Below are 18868 nucleotides of genomic sequence, written 5' to 3' on the forward strand. Positions count from 1 at the left end.
GGACATTAAACCAAGGCCCTGTCCGCCCCTTATCGTTAAGTATTTATCAATTTGGACTGCTAACAGTGTCAGGTATCCGCCCCTTATAGTTTTGTATTTATAATCTGGGCTGCTCACAGTATTATCACAATATTGATCAGTTCAGCCCTCTCATCAGCACTGGTGCAGGTCAGAACATGGAGCTCTTCCCCATTCAGTGCCCATCAAACATGGGTTGCACTCACCTGTAGCAGCTGCTGGCACGTCCACCTCACCTCTACATTCTTCTCTACCGCTTTCTTCAGGAAGTCACTGAACTCAGGAGACCTAGAGCGAGAAACAGCAGCCATGAGATAGAATATAAAAGACTTGCATAGGACCTGGTCATGTCTCTCAGAAACAGGCCAAAGTGCTGTTATGTAGCTAATTGTTGATGCCAGTGTGCACAGTGAGATCCCATCAATAGCGATGAGATAAATGTTAATAAAAAGCAATAACTGCAGAGACTGGAAATGGGAAACAGGACAGAAAACTGAAACATTCAGCAGGTGAGTCAGCATCTGATAACCAGCTCAGAGGTGATGATGCTCCTAACCGAGCCAAGCTGAGACTCAGCTTTGCCAAGCAATAGAAGAAAACTGTGCATGCTAGGTGCTACCTCACGGTTTAGAACATCACCCATGTTAAAAAAACAATATTAATTCTTTAAACAGCCAGTGTTCCAATTGCAGCAGGGCTGTGATAGAAAACATCACTGTTTACAGAGTAAAGCTCCCTCTACACTGTCCCATCAAACACTCCCAGCAGGCCTTATCAGTGATCGAAACCAGATGAGTATAGAATCATAGAATGATAGAATGATAGAGCACAGAAGGAGGCCATTCAGCCCATTGTGCCTGTGCCGGCTCTTTGAAAGAGCTATCCAATTAGTCCCATTCCCCTGCTCTTTCCCCATTGCCCTGCAAAGTTTTCCCTTCAAGTATTTATCCAATTCCCTTTTGAAAGTTATTACTGAATCTGATTCCACCACCCTTTCAGGCAGTGAATTCCAGATCATAACAACTCGCTGCGTTAAATTTTTTTCCCTCATTTCATCTGTTTCTTTTGCCAATCACCTTAAATCTGTGTCCTCTGGTTACCAATCCTTCTGTCATTGGAAAGAGTTTCTCCTTATTTACTCTATCAAAACCATTCATGATTTTGAACACCTCTATTAAATCTCCCCATAACCTTCTCTGCTCTAAGGAGAACAACCCTGGCTTCTCCAGTCTCTCCACATAACTGAAGTCCCTCATCCCTGGTACCATTCTAGTAAATCTCTTCTGCAGCCTCTCTACGGCCTTGAAAGCCTTCCTAAAGTGTGGTGCCCAGAATTGGACACAATACTCCAGCTGGGGCCGAACCAGTGATTTATAAAGGTTTAGCATAACTTCCTTGCTTTTGTACTCTATGCCTCTATTAGTAAAGCCCAGGATCCCAGGAGATGGCAAGGTCGAGGGAGCAGCTGTGATTATGGTAAGACAGTTTATATGGAAGGAGTGGTTTAGGGGGTAAATCCTGAGGACAGGGCAAGCTGAGATGAGACTGAAATCACTAAGGGTGAGTCGACGCTCAGTTCAGAGGCTGAGGGAGGAAAGAAGGAAGGCTATCTCAGGGAGAATCTCAGGGTGGGGCTTGCGGGTGAATCATAGAAGTTTACGACATGGAAACAGGCTCTTCAGCCCAACATGTCCATGTCGCCCAGTTTATACCACTAAGCTAGTCCCAAATGCCTGCACTTGGCCCATATCCCTCTATACCCATCTTACCCATGTAACTGTCCAAATGCTTTTTAAAAGACAAAATTGTACCCGCCTCTACTACTGCCTCTGGCCGCTCGTTCCAGACACTCACCACCCTTTGAGTGAAAAAATTGCCCCTCTGGACCCTTTTGTATCTCTCCCCTCTCACCTTAAATCTATGCCCCCTCGTTATAGACTCCCCTACCTTTGGGAAAAGATTTTGACTATCTACCTTATCTATGCCCCTCATTATTTTATAGACTTCTATAGGATCACCCCTAAACCTTCTACTCTCTAGGGAAAAAAGTCTCAGTCTATCCAACCTCTCCCTATAAGTCAAACCATCAAGTCCCGGTAGCATCCTAGTAAATCTTTTCTGCCCTCTTTCTAGTTTAATAATATCCTTTCTATAATAGGGTGACCAGAACTGTACACAGTAGACAAATAGGGTTTTAAAAGAGTGACAGGAGGGTTGGAACAAGGTGAGGTGCATGAAGAAGGTGCCAGAGGAGTATAAGGAAAGTGGAAGTGAACAGGATGGATTATTCCGACACTGCACACAACTGAAGTGGTGATTATTCTTGGATTTGGGTGGTACAGGTCCACTGTAAGGACAGTACAGGTCTGACCCATGCACAACATCGAACTACACAAAGGTTCTGGATGAAATATTTAACAAGAGCAGCAAATATTATTAAAAGAAAAAAAATCACTTTGTATTGAAAGGGGATCCTTGCAACTGGCTGACGTGCACATGTATAAAGACACTCACCATCGGGATGGCTGAGCCAGGGTGGGTGGGTCAGCTTTAGCAATTTTCAGCAATACTCTCATAGGGTTCAGCTCGTGGTGTGGAGGCTCCATCTGTGCCATCTCAATCAGGGTGACACCCAGTGACCAGATATCTGCCTTGTAATCGTAGGGCCTGTCTTTTGACGTCTCGCACATCACCACTTCAGGGGCCATCCTAGAGAAACACAGGCCCAACGAGTCACTGCATGTCTGAGGCAACACACTAGGAAATGAGCCTGAACTGATCAATACCCAGTACATACAGCCCCATACACTGGGAAATGAGCCTGAACTGATCAATACCCAGTACATACAGCCCCATACACTGGGAAACAGGCATGCACTGATAAATAGTGGTTATGTTATTGGACTAATAATCCAGAGGCCTGGACTAATAATCTGGAGACACGAGTTCAAATCCTGCTGCTCGCAACTAAGGAATTACATTCAATTTTTTAAAATCTGGAATAAAAAGCTAATATCAGTGACGGTGACCAAGAAACTACTGGATTGTCGTAAAAACCATCTGTTTCACTAATGTCCTTTAGGGAAGGAAACTTGCCGTCCTTACCCGGTCTGGCCTATATGTGACTCCAGTCACACAGCATTATGGTTGATTCTTAATTGCCCTCTGACATGGCCTAGCAAGCCACTCAGTTGTACAATCCCGCCTCAAAAAGACATAAGTCTGCAGCGGTTCAAGAAGGCAGCTCACCACCACCTTCTAAAGGGCAATTAGGGATGGGCAATAAATGCTGGCCTTGCCAGTGACACTCACATCCCATAAACGAATATAAAAAAAATACATAGTACATACAGCCCCAGGGTCTTCACAATGCACAAGCACAGCAGTAAAAGCCACATCTTACCAGTAAGGTGTCCCAATAAAGGAGTCCCTTCGTTGTACTGTCCTGCTGTTTTTAGCTGAGACCCCAAAATCAGCTGCAATACACAAAGAAAGGAACGTGACTCAACCTGGTACCTGGGCCACTGATTCTGGGCCTGGACAGGCAGAATGTTAATAACATTGAATTTATTAAACTGACTCCAGGCACTGGGCAGCACAAGCTGCAGGCCACCAGCCTCAGTGCCCGCACTGCCAGCCAGTGCAATAATCACTGACGATAATCAAGGCCGCAGCTTAACAGTGACTGAATAAATCTAATTCATTTTTATTACAGGAGATTCTGAGATTTATGCCATTGTGGTTGGTAACGAATTCTGTACATTTTTCTGTGATAACTACGAATCAATGGCCTTGATCATAATAATAATATTTGCATTTCTGCTAAAATATACTACAGCCATTATCAGGCAGAAGGCCATATTGTCTTGACTATTAATAAAAAAAACAAGAAAGATTAAAATGAAAAGAATGTCCTAAACCTGCCTCAGTTCCACTCATTACTTTCCCAATACCGATAAAGAACATAGACAGAAAATGTATGCTGCCCCTCGGGCACTGCCACACCCCACCCCCTCGGGCATGGCCACACCCTGACCCTTGGGCACTGGCACACCCCGCCCCTTGGGCATGGCCACACCCCGCCCCTTGGGCATTGCCACACCCCGCCCCTCGGGCACTGCCACACCCTGACCCTCGGGCACTGCCACACCTCGCCCCCTTGGGCACTGCCACACCCCGCCCCCTCGGGCTCTGCCATACCCCGCCCCTCGGGCACTGCCACACCCAGACCCTCGGGCACTGCCACACCCTGACCCTCGGGCACTGCCACACCCAGACCCTCGGGCACTGCCACACCCTGACCCTCGGGCACTGCCATACCCTGACCCTCGGGCACTGCCACACCCCGCCCCCTTGGGCACTGCCATACCCCGCCCCCTCGGGCACTGCCACACCCAGACCCTCGGGCACTGCCACACCCTGACCCTCGGGCACTGCCACACCCGCCCCCTCGGGCACGGCCACACCCCTCCCCCTCGGGCACTTCTGTCATCTTTAAACATAACTATGTTCCACATATAATTGGATTAGCTCAGCGATCCAATGGGAGGAGTACAGGGACATTGGCACAATCACAGTCCCCCTTTCCAATGTTATGCAAACTGTAAGTGGCTGCTAGGGTCAGGGTTCCCACCCGAAACATTAAGCTGTCTTTTCTCTTTCCGATGCTGACTAATATTTCTCTTTTTAGCTCAGGATGGGTTTGTGGTACTTTTGGCTTACAAATATTTTAATTTGGCCAGCTGTTCAGCGCCGACGCCGTTACAGGCCAGCTGTTCAGCGCAGATGCCATTACAGGCCAGCTGTTCAGTGCAGACACTATTACAGTTCAAATGTTCAGTACAGACACCATTACAGGCCAGATGTTCAGTACAGATGCCATTGCAGGCCAGATGTTCAGTACAGACGCCATTGCAGGCCAGATGTTCAGTTCAGACACAGTTACATTAAGAACATGGTCACATTGTTGCTGCTGAAGAGCAGAGGCTTTACCCAGTTTGACATCCCCGTCCATGGTGAGCAGGATATTCCCAGCCTTTAGGTCTCGATGTATCACCTTATTGTCATGGAGGTAGCTCAGTGCTTCCAGCGTCTGCTTACAAATTACACGAATTTGAGGCTCGGTCAGGGCCCTCTCCAGTTCTGCAACATAGGGAGGTAACACAGGAAGAGGTGTAACAATAAGAGGGTAAATCTGGCAAAGATTATACTGAACACTGTGAGTATGAGGGAGGACTGCTGCTAATCTCATGCCAGCAACATCATTCCTCCAATAGTCTAATAGTATCCTATCTAAGCTGCTGCACTCCACACTGCTCTGTGAATGGGGTTTCAGCCATTTCTGACCCTCGGTGGGTGTAAAATGATTGCATTCCCACTGATGGTGAGACTATCCTGCTGCAGTACCCGCTTTTTGCCACAGGAGACCCCCAGTGAGCCAAATATGGGCAACTGGAAACTGGAAAATTTCATCAACTTTGCTTCCAATTTCCACCCTTCCCTCACCTTCACTTGGTCCATCTCCGACTCTTCCCCTCCCTTCCTCGACTTCTTTATCTCCATTTCTGGGGATAGGCTGTCAACCAATATCTATTATAAGCCCACCAACTCCCACAGGTATCCTGAATACACTTCCTCCGCTTTCTGTAAGGACTCTATTCCCTTCTCCCAGTTTCTCCGTCTCTGTTCCATCTGTTCTGACGATGCCCCCTTCCACACCAGTGCTTCCAATATGTCTTCCTTTTTCCTCAACCGAGGAATCCCCTCCACTGTAGTTGATAGGGCCCTCGACCGTGTCTGTCCTATTTCCTGCACTTCTGTCCTCACTCCTTTCCCTCCCTCCCGGAATCATGATACAGTCCCTCTTGTCCTCATCTTCCACCCCACCAGCCTCCATGTTCAACGTATCATGCTCAGCCATTTCCGCCACCTCCAGCGTGATCCCACCACCAAACACATCTTCCCCTCCCTTCCCCTTTCAGCATTCCGAAGGGACCGCTCCCTCTGCGACACCCTGGTCCACTCTTCCATCACCCCCAACACCCGCTCTCCTCCCCATGGCACTTTCCCATGCGAGCACAGGAGACACAACACCTGCCCCTTCACCTCCTCCCCTCCCACTGCCCAGTGCCCCAAACACTCCTTTCAGGTGAAACAGCGGTTTACTTGTACTTCTTTCAATTTATTATACTGTATTCACTGCACACAATGCAGTCTCCTCTACACTGGGGAGACCAAATGCAGACTGGGTGATTGTTTTACTGAGCACCTCCGCTCAGTCTGCAAGCGTGACCCTGACCCGCCGGTCGCTTGCCATTTTAATTCCCCGTCCCACTCCCACTCCCACTCTGACATCTCTGTCCTCGACCTCTTACACTGTTCCAATGAAGCTCAACGTAAGCTCGAGGACCAGCACCTCATCTTTCATTTAGGCACTTTACAACCTTCCGGACTCAACACTGATTTCACTAACTTCAGATCATAACCTCTGCTCCCATATTTTTTGTTGGACAGCAGGTGCTGGTAATGGTTCTGCTGTTGCCATTTACAGCTCTTCCAGACCAATCTTTTGTTTCTTTACTTGTCCCATACCCACCTTCTTTGCCTTGCACCATCATCCCTTTTGTCATTTAATCACTCCTGCCCTCCACCCTCTCACAGACCTTCCCTTTTGTACTTTCCTCCCCTCCCCCCACTTTTCCTGGCTCTGTACTTGTTCAAACATCTTCCAGTTCTGACAAAAGATCTTCGACCTGAAATGTTAACTCTGTTTCTTTCTCCACAAATGCCACTTGCTGAGCTTTTCCAACATTTTCTGTTTTTATTATGGATACCTGTTGGCAGACTCCGAGAGCAGCTCAATTTAATTTATTTTCTGGAGCTCAGGGTCTCCTTGCCCATAAAACTATAAGAGGTAGGAGCAGGAGTAGGCCATTCGGCCCCTCGAGCCTGCTCCGTCATTTAATGAGATCATGGCTGATCTGATTTTTACCTCAACTCCACTTTCCCGCCCTTTCCCCATATCCTTTGACTCCGTTGCTGATCAAAAATTTGTCTAACTCAGCCTTGAATGTATTCAATGACTCAGCCTCCACAGCTTTTTGGGGTAAAGAATTCCAAAGATTCACGACCCTCTGGGAGAAGAAATTCCTCCTCATTTCCGTCTTAAACGGGCGACCCCTTATTCTGAGACTATGCCCCCTAGTTTTAGATTCCCCCATGAGGGGTAACATCCTCTCAGCATCTACATTATCGAGTCCCCTCAGAATCTCGTATGTTTCAATAAGATCTCCTCTCATTCTTCTAAACTCCAATGAGTATAGACCCAACCTGTTCAATCTTTCCTCATAAGACAACTCTTCCATGCCCGGAATCAACCTAGTAAACCTTCGCTGAACTGCCTCCAATGCAAGTATGTCCTTCCTTAAATAAGGGCACCAGAACTGAACGCAGTACTCCAGATGTGGTCTCACCAGCACCCTGTACAGTTGTAGCATGACTTCCCTGCTTTTATACTCCATCCCCCTAGAAATAAAGACCAATATTCCGTTTGCCTTCCGGATTACCTGCTGCACCTGTATGTTGACTTTTTGTGTTTCGTGTACGAGGACACCCAAGTCCCTCTGTACCGCAGCATTTTGTAGTATTTCTCCATTCAAATAATATTTTGCTTTTTTATTTTTCCTCCCAAAGTGGATGACTTCACATTTTCCCACATTATATTCCATCTGCCAAATTTTTGCCCATTCACTTAACCTGTCAATATCCCTTTGCAGACACTTTGTGTCCTCATCGCAACTTGCTTTTCCACCTATCTTTGTATCATCAGCAAATTTGGCCACAAGACACTCTGTTCCTTCATCCAAGTCATTGATATATATTGTAAATAGTTGAGGCCCCAGCACTGAGCCCTGCGGCACCCCACGAGTTACAGATTGCCATTTTGAAAATGACCCTTTTATCCCGACTCTTTGTTTTCTGTCAGTTATCCAATCCTCTATCCATGCCGGTATATTACCCCCAACACCATGAGTTCTTATCTTGTGCAGTAATCTTTTATGTGGCACCTTATCGAATGCCTTTTGGAAATCCAAATATACTACATCCATTGGTTCCCCTTTATCCACCCTGCCCCTCCCCTCCCAGAAAAAAAGGCATCTCGTCTAGTTTCAAGTAAAGAAACTCTCATGGAGTCCTTAATCCATCAATCTATACCACTTGATTTAAACATTTCTAGTCCCTTTTTGGAAGATAAAAAGGATATGGTTTACACAGAAAACATAATTAAAATTAATATAATTTGTTATTTCTACTCATCTCTCTAATCATGGCAGTGTGGGATTATTCCAATCTGAGAACCTGTGGACTGGTCATTCCTGATAAAGGTACGGTGAACAAGTGTCAAGTAAAACTGCAAAGTCTGCATTTAGGATGGAATGGGCTGGCATTCCAGGCGGAGGAGGGTTTTAAAGGTAATTAGGAGGAGGCATTTCAGGTCCTGTGCTTCTCTATCCTTTATATGCTTCATTGCAGGCTTGTTTCATTGGTAGGGGTGTACTCCAGACCTCCAAATTATAGAAGAGGAAATCTGCAGTCAGATTAGAGAGATGAGTAGAAATAACAAATTATATTAATTTTAATTATCCACTTATCAATTAGGACAGAGAGGGAGTCAATGGAGAAAAGAGAATGGAATTCCTGCAATGTGTACAGGACCCAATCTTTGAGCAGTGTGTTAGTCGGCCTACAGGGAGGAGGTGTTGCTGGGTCTGGTTCTGAGTAATGACATAGATTGGGTCGATGAGCTAAATGTGAGTGAGCACCTGGGGAGTAGTGACCACAATAAGACAAGGTTTAAGGTCAAACTAGAAAGGGAAACAGTACAAAAACTAGAACTGGATTTGGGCATGTTTTAGAAAGGTGAGGAGTGAGCTGAGCCGAGGGGGGAGGAGAAACTGGCACTGGACTGTCAGGCAACAGTGGAATATTTATAAAAAAGAGATCACAAAGGTGAAGAATAAGTATATTCCATTAAAAAGGGAGACCTGGTAGTTTCAGGATACCAGGGATAAATAAAGAGGTTAGACACCAATTAAAATTAAGGAGTAGGGGCTATGAGGATTAAAGAATAACAATAAAAAAACTAAAGGGGAATATGAGAAAATTAGAAATGGGGTTAGGAGTGGGATAAGGAAAACTAAGAGGGAGTATGAGGAAAAAATGTCAAAAAATATCAAAAGGAACAGTCAAGTATTTTACAATTATATCAATAAAAATAGAATTGTTAAAAGTGAGGTGGGACCCCTGAGAGGAGAGGATTGTGAATTTGTAGAGGATGATCAAACAATGATGGAAGTATTTAATAAATACTTTGCATTGGTCTTTACTAAAGAGAAAGATATTGGAGAGCTGTTTCCTGAAGGGGTTGAGAGTGAGATGAGTGACATTATGTTGAACAAAGAGTTAGTTAGGCTAAAGGAAGATAAAGCAACAGAGCCCGACAGGCTACATTGTAGGATCCTAAGGGAGATGAGGGAGGAAATTGCAGAGACCCTAGAAATTGTATTTCAGGCTACTACTGGGTGTGGATGTGAGCTGAAGGACTGGAGAGTGGCCAATGTAGTAACCACTTTTAAAAAGGGAGACAGAGATACTCTGGGTAATTACAGGCCAGTTAGCTTAACATCTGTGGTGGAGAAAATTTTAGAGTCTTTAATTAAGGATAAAATTACCATGTATGTAGATAAAGAGAAAATAGTTAGAAGTAGCCCGCACGGATTTCTAAAGGGACAATCACGTTTGACAAACCTCATAGACATGGTAGATGGGGGAAATGCAGTGGATGTGATATGACATGGACTTTAGGAAAGCCTTTGACAAGATACCATGTGAAAAGTTTAAGGGGTATGGAATTAGAAGGAGGGTATCAAACTGGATTAAAAATTGTTTCGAAGGGAGAAAACAGAGAGTATCAGTTAAACAGTTTTTCAGAGTGGTTGGAAGTGGGTAGTGGTGTCTCACAGGGTTCAGTTCTGGGACCCCTTCTGTTCACTATTTATATCAATGATGTGGATACAGACCTAGTGGGACTGTTGCTGAAATTTGTAGATGATACTAAAAAAGGAAGCGGCAAAGGGATATTGATAATATGAGAAATGGGCTAAAAAGTGGCCGATGGAATTCAATATCAGTAAATGTGAGGTCAAGCATTTTGGTAAAAAATAAGAGCGGTGATTATTCTCTGAATGGGAGTGGGCTGGGGAAGAGCAGAGGGTAACGGATGAAGTAACGGAGAGGATTGATGAGGGTAGAGTGGCTGATGTTGTGTATGTGGACTTTCAAAAGGCATTTGATAAAGTACCACATAATAGACGTGTTAACAAAATTGAAGCCCATGGAATTAAAGAGTCAGTGGCTGCATGGATACGAAATTGGCTAAGGGACAGAAAGCAGAGACCAGTTGTCGACGGTTGTTTTTCAGACTGGAGGGAAGTATACAGTGGTGTTCCCCAGGGGTCAGTATTAGGACCATTGCTCTTTTTGATATATATTAATGACCTGGACTTGGGTATACAGGGCATAATTTAAAAGTTTGCAGATGACACAAAACTCGGAAATGTGGCAAACAGTGAGGAGGATAGTAACAGACTTCAGGAGGTCGTAGACAGACTGGTGAAATGGGCAGACACATGGCAGAAGAAATTTAATGCAGAGAAGTGTGAAGTGATTCATTTTGGCAGGAAGAATGAGAAGAGACAATATAAACTAAATGGAATCATTTTAAAGGGGATGCAGGAACAGAGAGACCTGAGGGTGTATGGACACAAGTCTTTGAAGGTGGCAGGACAAGTTGAGAAGGCTGTTAAAAAGGCAAAAGGGATCCTGGGCTTTATAAATAGAGGCAGAGTATAAAAGCAAGGAAGTTATGCTAAACCTTTATAAAACATTGGTTAGGCCCCAGCTGGACTATTGTGGCCAATGCTGGACACCACACTTTAGGAAGGATACCAAGTCTTTGGAGAGGGTGCAGAGGAGATTCAGTAGAATGGTACCAAGGATGAGGGACTTCAGTTATGTGGAGAGTCTGGAGAAGCTGGGGTTGTTCTCCTTATAGCAGAGAAGGTTAAGGGGAGATTTAATAGAGGTGTTCAAAATCATGAAGGGTTTTGACAGAGTAAATAAGGAGAAACTGTTTCCAGTGGCAGAAGGGTCGGTAACCAGAGGACACAGATTTAAGGTGATCGGCAAAAGAACCAGAGGCGACATGAAGAAAACAAAATTTACGCAGCGGGTTGTTATGATCTGGAATGCGCTGCCTGGTGGTGGAAGCAGATTCAATAATAACTTTCAAAAGGGAATTGAATAAATACTTGAAGGGGTAAAGTTTGCAGGGCTGTGGGGAAAGAGCAAGCAAGTGGGACTTATTGGATAGCTCTTTCAAAGAGCTGGCACAGGCACGATGGGCTGAATGGTCTCCCTCTGTGATGTATCATTCTATAGATTTGGGGGTACAGATTCACAGGATATTAAAGGCAGCACCTCAGGTAGATAAGGCTATATAAAAAGCTAATGGAGATCTAGGTTTTATCACAAGAGGTACAGTATATAAAAGCCAAGAGGTAATAATGAGCCTATATACCTTAATAAGACCTCAGTTGGAGGATTGTGTACAATATTGGGATCCACACTATAGGAAGGATATTGGTATTTTAGAGAAGGTACAGCACAGATTCACTAGGATGCTGCCTGGTGTGAGGAAATACAAATATGAAAAAAGACTTGAACAATTGTTTTTGTTTTATTAGAACGAAGCAGATAATGGGCAAACGGAATGAAGTGTTTAAAATTATGAAAGGATGGGACAGGGTAGATAGAAGCAGACTTTTTCCAGTAGTTGAGGGTCTAAAATGAGGGGCCAAAGATACAAGATTAAGTGTAAGAGATTTAGAAGAGGGTAGGAGAAACTTCTTCACACAGATAGTTGTGAGGCTGTGAAATTCACTTCTAGGGTTGGTGGTCGAGGCAGAAACTATGTCAACATTCAAGATTAGATTGGATAGGGGGATGTGAATAGAACTATTAGCTCACGGGAAGGTAAACACCGACCCCGGACTGTTTGGGCCGAATGGCCCGTTGCCGTGTTGCACTACTTCCCACTTTCAGCACAGAGCAATGTAAAGTCGAATACAATCAGTGCTGGTATAATGCACAGTGCAGTACCTAACTGTACTTACCCAGCATTACTGCATCCACAGCTCCTCCAGCACAGAACTCAATCAGGATCTGTGGGGACAGAAGGTCAGAGGTTAGAGATAGGGAGGCACTGGCTTTGAAACCATGGTGCAGCCAACAGCCAGTCACCTTTGACATAGCAGTAGGCCATTCTGCCCCTCGAGCCTGTTCTGCCATTCAATCAGATCATGGCTGATCTGAACCTCAACTCCATTTACCCGCCTTTGATCTGTATTCCTTGATACACTTACTTTACAAAAATCTATCTAAAATTAAAATTATGCAGGACAAAAGTCCTAATAAGCAAACAATTTAGGGAAAAGTTCCTCCAGTTGCTATGTGCAGTGGGTCACTGAGAATCCCTCTGGTTACTATGTGTAGTCTCACTGAGAATCCCTCTGGTTACTATGTACAGTGGGTCACTGAGAATCCCTCTGGTTACTATGTGCAGTGGGTCACTGAGAATCCCCTCTGGTTACTATGTACAGTGGGTCACTGAGAATTCCTCTGGTTGCTATGGCTGGAGAAAGTATAATGTGTTCTAAAGAACTAGAAGTGCCAACCAGAGAGACCCTTCTGAACACATTTACGATGTGGTAACACATACTGACCAGCGAAATTCTTCCCTCTGCTCTCAGTCTCACCTCCTGCCTAACAGTTCTATTCTGCAGCACTCTGTGCTGTCGTTTAAAACGGGGAGTTTAACCCATTAACTGTGAGGCTGTTTCCTGCCCTATCTAGCAAAGTCGGCCTGAACAGCACCTGCTGCTTTTAGTCTTTAAACATATTCTTCACAACCAGTGCAGAATCAGGACAATGGAGAACAAGTCAGCACCAATAAAACACCACTCAATTCAATATGGCAGCTTTAGGAGATCATCAGCAATGTCTGGACAGGCAGAAATAACAGAGTAAAGCACAGAGACCAAGCAAAGAATGCCTGGATCAGAGAGAGGCAAGTGTGAAAACAGCACCATTCATTAATAGATCCGTCCTAATACTGGCCTGCAACAACAACCCAAGTGAGCAGATAGAAACTGCTTAAACACCAGGGGAGGATGAGGATCAACACCGAGATCCAGGAGCTGATCCACATCGTTCTGAGCTTTGGCAAGAGGCTAGTTGAGTATGGATGTGGGAAGGGAACAGGAATAAAGGAACACATGAGCGGTGAGAGCTGATGGTCCATTGAGCTGTTTTGGGGGTTAAACAGCTGCTAATGATTAAAGTGTCTGAAGGCAGACAGGCAGGGCGATTTGTGAAGTGATGAATTTGCTGTTCGAGATACACCTTGAGTAGGTTACAAGGAACCCAGAACAGTCAGTATCAGGAAGGGAAAAGTCATTAATCTACTGGGATTTCATAAATTGTACATGGAAACTCCTTAAGGGGTAGCACATGGATCAGCAGAACCTTTATAAGACCACCCTCTGTGACTCTGGTACAATAACCCAAGAAATACACAAAGACAAAGACAAAATATACAGTCAGGTCGGGTCACAATCCCCTCGGTGTTGCATTCCTAGACAACTTCCAGCCCTGGGTCTCTCGTGGTCATGCTTTAGTTCATCTGCATCACTTGCAGTAAGCTCTCAGGGGTGTGTCTGTCTGACAGCTGAAGGTGGGGTATCAATAGGGCCTTACAGCTCTGAATATAGTCACTGATGTCATGCATTTCAAAGGAATTCTGTGGATGTAAAGCACAGTGAGACAGATTCAGCCTCCCACGGGAGCACTGCACAGCTGTTCGACCCAGCTGCTCCCACTCCCTTGGATTGCTGGGTGTTAAATCAGTAGAAAGCTGTGAACCAGCGATCAGTGTGAGTTCCTCTTCAGCTGATTCAATAGCACTTAACCATTTGCAGTATTTGTGCATCACATGCTGAAAGGATAAGTTTTCCAAGAATTATATCTCATCCCACACTCATTCCAGTGGTGCAGCAGAAGATCACCAAATTCAGTCAGATGCAACAGAATTCTGGCTGTTTGTACGTGTGAAAGTACAGATTGGGACACAAGGAACCATGAAATGTCCAGGAATGGATTCATATAACCTTGCGGATCGATTACTCACTTTTGTTCTTCCCACCTATAATACTCTGGAAAGTGATGCTGATTAATATAGGTCCTATTGAGAACAAAGTTTAAATTCATGTAAAGTGTCCCTTAATAATGCAGTCACAGGAAGAGGAAAAAATTAAATCAGTCTCTTTACACGGCACCTACTGATTGGAGAACGGGAGCTGCAGTTCAGGTTTCAGTCTGTTAAATGAATTGTTCATTTGAATTTTGCTGTTCAGGAGAGTTTACACTCATCTGCATAGCTCCCATGCCAGTTTTAAAAAAATTATTCTCAAGAATGTGGGCATCACTGACAAGGCTGGCATTTGTTGCCCATCCCTGAGGTGGGCCTTCTTGAATCGCTGCAATCCGGGTGGTGAAGGTATTATTTTTTGTAGCGGTTTGATACAACTGAGTGTCTTGCTAGGCCACATCAAAGGGCAGTTAAGAGTCAACCACTTTGATGTGGGACTGGAGTCACATATAGGCCAGACCAGGTAAGGACATTAGTGAACCAGTTGGGTTTTTATGACGATCCGACAGTTTCATGGTCACTTTTATTGATCCCAGCTTTTATTTCCAGATTTTTTTCAAATTCTCAAACTCATGGTGGGATTTGAACTCACGTTCTCTGGATTATTAGTAACAGAATCACTACACCACCATACCTGTGGTTAAATTTGAAATGTTTATACTACATCTGCTCTGCACTGATACTAACATCGCTGTGTAAATGTAGCCTTAGGGTCACCAAGTTCAGCAGCCACCCTTCCCAGACCAGCAGAAGTGACCAAAGATTTCACATTCACAGATTGAATTCAGCAACCAACTAGCGAACTGAAGTACATCGGCCAGTGATGGCGATCAGCTCCTCTCAGCAACACGCTATAGATTGTTACGCAATCGGTATTTTTCCCAACCAGCTAGAGATCAGTGAGAACAACATATGAGGCATGAGCTGGATCCTCGTGAAGTAGAGTCGCAGGTATCACAGCAATGCCTCCACTTGTGGTGGAGCAGTTAGAGGTTGTGAAACTACAAAGGAGCATCTGCCTCAGAAGCCAGCACCTTTATTAAAGTCAATGTATGGAAAGTGATGTTTAAAACTTATTCTCCAACTGATAAATCCACTATCCCCAGACTAGGCTGAGACTATAGTGCAGTGCTGAGGGAGTGCTGCATTCTCAAGAGGTACGGCCCTTCCAATGAGGTGTGGAATTAGATCCAAGCCCCAGAGGTTTAATCCAGTGCTCCACCCAGTCGCTGCTATTACTGATGGGAGGAATGCCTCTTACCCACAGCTTGTTTTCATAGTAGAATGCATCGAGCAGCTTAACAATATGATAGTGATCACATGATGCCAGGATATCAATCTCCACAATGTAATCTTCCAGCTCTTCCTCACTCTTTGTGTCGATCACCTTTGCTGCAGCAAGGATTCCCGTCTGTTTGTTCTGTGCCTGTGTTTTGAAAGTAACCACGTGTTAAGAGGTTGCTGGCATCTATTGTACCACTAAACTGTAATTTAATACAAAGATTGTGTTAATGATGAAAAAGTGCAATAAGATTCAAGAAAAAAAACAATATTATAAAATCATACATATGTGTATTAGGTATGTACAATTAAAAGATATCACTTAAAAAGTACTGTACAACAACTGATTTGCTCAGAAAGTGCCATTTCATACTTAACCCAATAGAACATCTTGGAACCAATCTAGGAGATGGATTATTAAACAAAATGTCAGAAACCAAAGGGATCTGTCATTAAATACTACAGTCAGAAACTAATGGGTCTGTCATTAAGCACTACGGTTTTTGCATTACAGGATTTCTGAGTGTCAATATTCGCTGGCATCCCCCAGGTATGTGTCAATATTCTCAGGGGGTCCCCGGGGATGTGTCAATATTCGCAGGGGGTCCCCGGGGATGTGTCAATATTCGCAGGGGGTCCCCGGGGATGTGTCAATATTCGCAGGAGGTCCCCGGGGATGTGTCAATATTCGCAGGGGGTCCCCGGGGATGTGTCAATATTCGCAGGGGGTCCCTGGGGATGTGTCAATATTCGCAGGGGGTCCCAGGGGATGTGTCAATATGCGCAGGGGGTCCCCGGGGATGTGTCAATATTCGCAGGGGGTCCCCGGGGATGTGTCAATATTCGCAGGGGGTCCCCGGGGATGTGTCAATATTCGCAGGGGGTCCCCGGGGATGTGTCAATATTCGCAGGGGGTCCCCGGGGATGAGTCAATATGCGCAGGGGGTCCCCGGGGATGTGTCAATATGCGCAGGGGGTCCCCGGATTGTGTGACAATATTCACAGGGGTCTCCAGATTATGTGGCAATATTCGCATTGGGTTCCCGGGAATGTGTCAATATTTGCAGGGGGTCCCCAGGTTATGTGTCAGTAGTCGCAGGTGGTCCCCGGGAATATGACAACAGTCGCAGGGCTTCCTCGGGTATGTGACCTGGCAGTGGGATCCCGGGAATATGTGACAATATTTGCAAGGGGTCCCCGGGTTATGTGACAACATTCACAGGGGATTCCCGGGAATGTGACAACATTGACAGGGGGTCCCCGGGTTACGTGACAATATTCACAGGATGTCCCCAGAAATGTGACAATATTCTCAGGGGGCCCCTGTATTATGTGACAATATTCGCAGGGGTTCTCCAGGTATGTAACATGGCAAAGGTTTCCCAGGAATATGACAATATTTGCAAGGGGTCCCCAGGAATGTGTCAATATTCGCAGGCCCTCCCTCCCACAGGAAAACGTTTTAAACCACTGCTGTAGGCAATGATAGTACAGCACAAGCTGAGTCATCACCAATAGAAATATATATTTTAAGCTGGGTTACTGAAATAATTTTGAAAAATTGAATCCAACATTGCTGGAAATATGCTCTGAGGAAGTGAGTGAGGACAGGACTGAATGGGAAGGGCACGGGTAAAGAAAATGTATCATTCCACTCCATTTTTGACACTCCTCTGACATGTACAATACCCCTCCAACAGGGCCTTAATTTCAGTCATTCCAAGCTCCTGTCCATCACGCATTCACAGGGAACAGGTTTCTCCGATTGCACAAAGCAATAGATTACTGTTCTCCTCTGGTTAGCAGGGGATTTCACAGCATCAATTTTTAATCACTCAAAAATATCAGTAATTTACCAGAATGACCCTTTCCCCCCATCCCCATAACTTGAAGTGTGTCAGACTGGATAAACGCCTGGGTGTGTGTTTCACCAAGATCAGATGGCCCTCTGTACTTGCTCTCCAGTGAGCATCGACACAGGCACAGGAGCTTGAATTATTGATGAGTGCATTTTACAGTGAATCTCACAGCCAGAGTGTGCAGAAAGGCAACTCCAATACAACATGCACCGAACGAGACCAGTACCTGAAAGGAGAGCCACTGATCTGCTTCTAGATAAACTCTCCAGCACAAAATCAGGGCCTTCTAATTAGGTTTTTAACTTGTCCAGATATACCTAGAATTTAAAAGTAAAACCAAGAGCTACTTAAGAGTCAAACTCCCTGCCGGCTTTACACTTATTACATACAGTCCCATATAAAGCTAGGTCACTGTGGGTTGAAAGCAGGAGGGTTGTTTCATACACAAATTACTGTGCTGAATGGTAGTATAGCTCATTCTGGGCACACACTTACCTGCTCCTGGCTTGGATCCACTTTCCTATCTATTCTCAAGTTCCCAGTCCTCTGCTCCCCATCTGCCCAACTCACAGTGTCTTCCCTTCAGATCCTGGTCCCCCCATCTCCCATTCCCCCTTTCCCCAGATCCTGGATCCCCCATCTCCCATCTCCTTTTCTCCAGCTCTTGGTCGCCCAGTCCCCTCTCCGGTCATGGGATGCCACTCCCATATTTCCAAACCCCTCTCTAGCTCCTGGTCTGTTGCTCCTCTCTCCCACCCCCAGCCTGTGCTTTCTGGCAGTGAACATTGGTAGCAGTGTGAGGAACAGTCAGTGTACTTTAAAATGAAATTTCTCCCTCTTTGGGGAGCCACGGTGACTGATGGGCATCTCATTTCAATTTTTCTGGCTGAGGTATAGAAAGATCATTTTGTATTTTTTTTAATTCGTTCATGGGATGTGGGCGTCGCTGGCGCGGCCAGCATTTATTGCCCATCCCTAATATGTGAGTATATATGATACATGTTCTGAATTAGGATATATGCTGGACCTACAATAGTCTGAATACACGCACAGTTATGTGATTGTAAGACAGTACAATTTGACAAAGGATGGTGCTGTATGATTCTATGAATAGAGCAGATCTCTTCATGTGAGACACTTCAAAACGAGGCAGTCTCACTCTGAAGTAGAAACATGCAATACAACTCAACTTACACTTAGTTTTACAATATTGTTAATGTAACAAAATGTCCCAAGGTGGAGAAGAGTTAGGGGAGATGAGTGAAGGCAAGGCCGAGGTTTTCGAAGAAGACTGAAGATGGGGAGAGAGATAACAAGTGGGAGAGGTTTGAGAATTCCACAGTAAAGGCATGGTGGCTGCTAGCAGAGTGGAGTGAGGGGGTGA

The 18868-nt window shown here is 45.1% G+C and overlaps 1 protein-coding gene across 3 annotated transcripts in view; it reads right to left on the reverse strand.

Moving 5' to 3' along the window:
• Positions 1-18868, reverse strand: part of LOC137339901 (STE20-like serine/threonine-protein kinase) — a 148421-nt gene that overhangs the window by 80533 nt on the left and 49020 nt on the right. For all 3 annotated transcript variants that reach the window (XM_068001956.1, XM_068001955.1, XM_068001954.1), the window contains exons 2-7: positions 15606-15770; positions 12252-12300; positions 5011-5160; positions 3422-3494; positions 2533-2727; positions 225-306 (exon numbers count right to left, since the gene is read on the reverse strand). In XM_068001956.1, coding sequence (XP_067858057.1) covers positions 225-306; positions 2533-2727; positions 3422-3494; positions 5011-5160; positions 12252-12300; positions 15606-15770 — 714 coding nt within the window. The remainder of the gene's footprint in view (positions 1-224; positions 307-2532; positions 2728-3421; positions 3495-5010; positions 5161-12251; positions 12301-15605; positions 15771-18868) is intronic.

Source organism: Heptranchias perlo, chromosome 21 (assembly GCF_035084215.1).
Source record: "Heptranchias perlo isolate sHepPer1 chromosome 21, sHepPer1.hap1, whole genome shotgun sequence".
Classification (NCBI taxonomy): Eukaryota; Metazoa; Chordata; class Chondrichthyes; order Hexanchiformes; family Hexanchidae; genus Heptranchias; species Heptranchias perlo.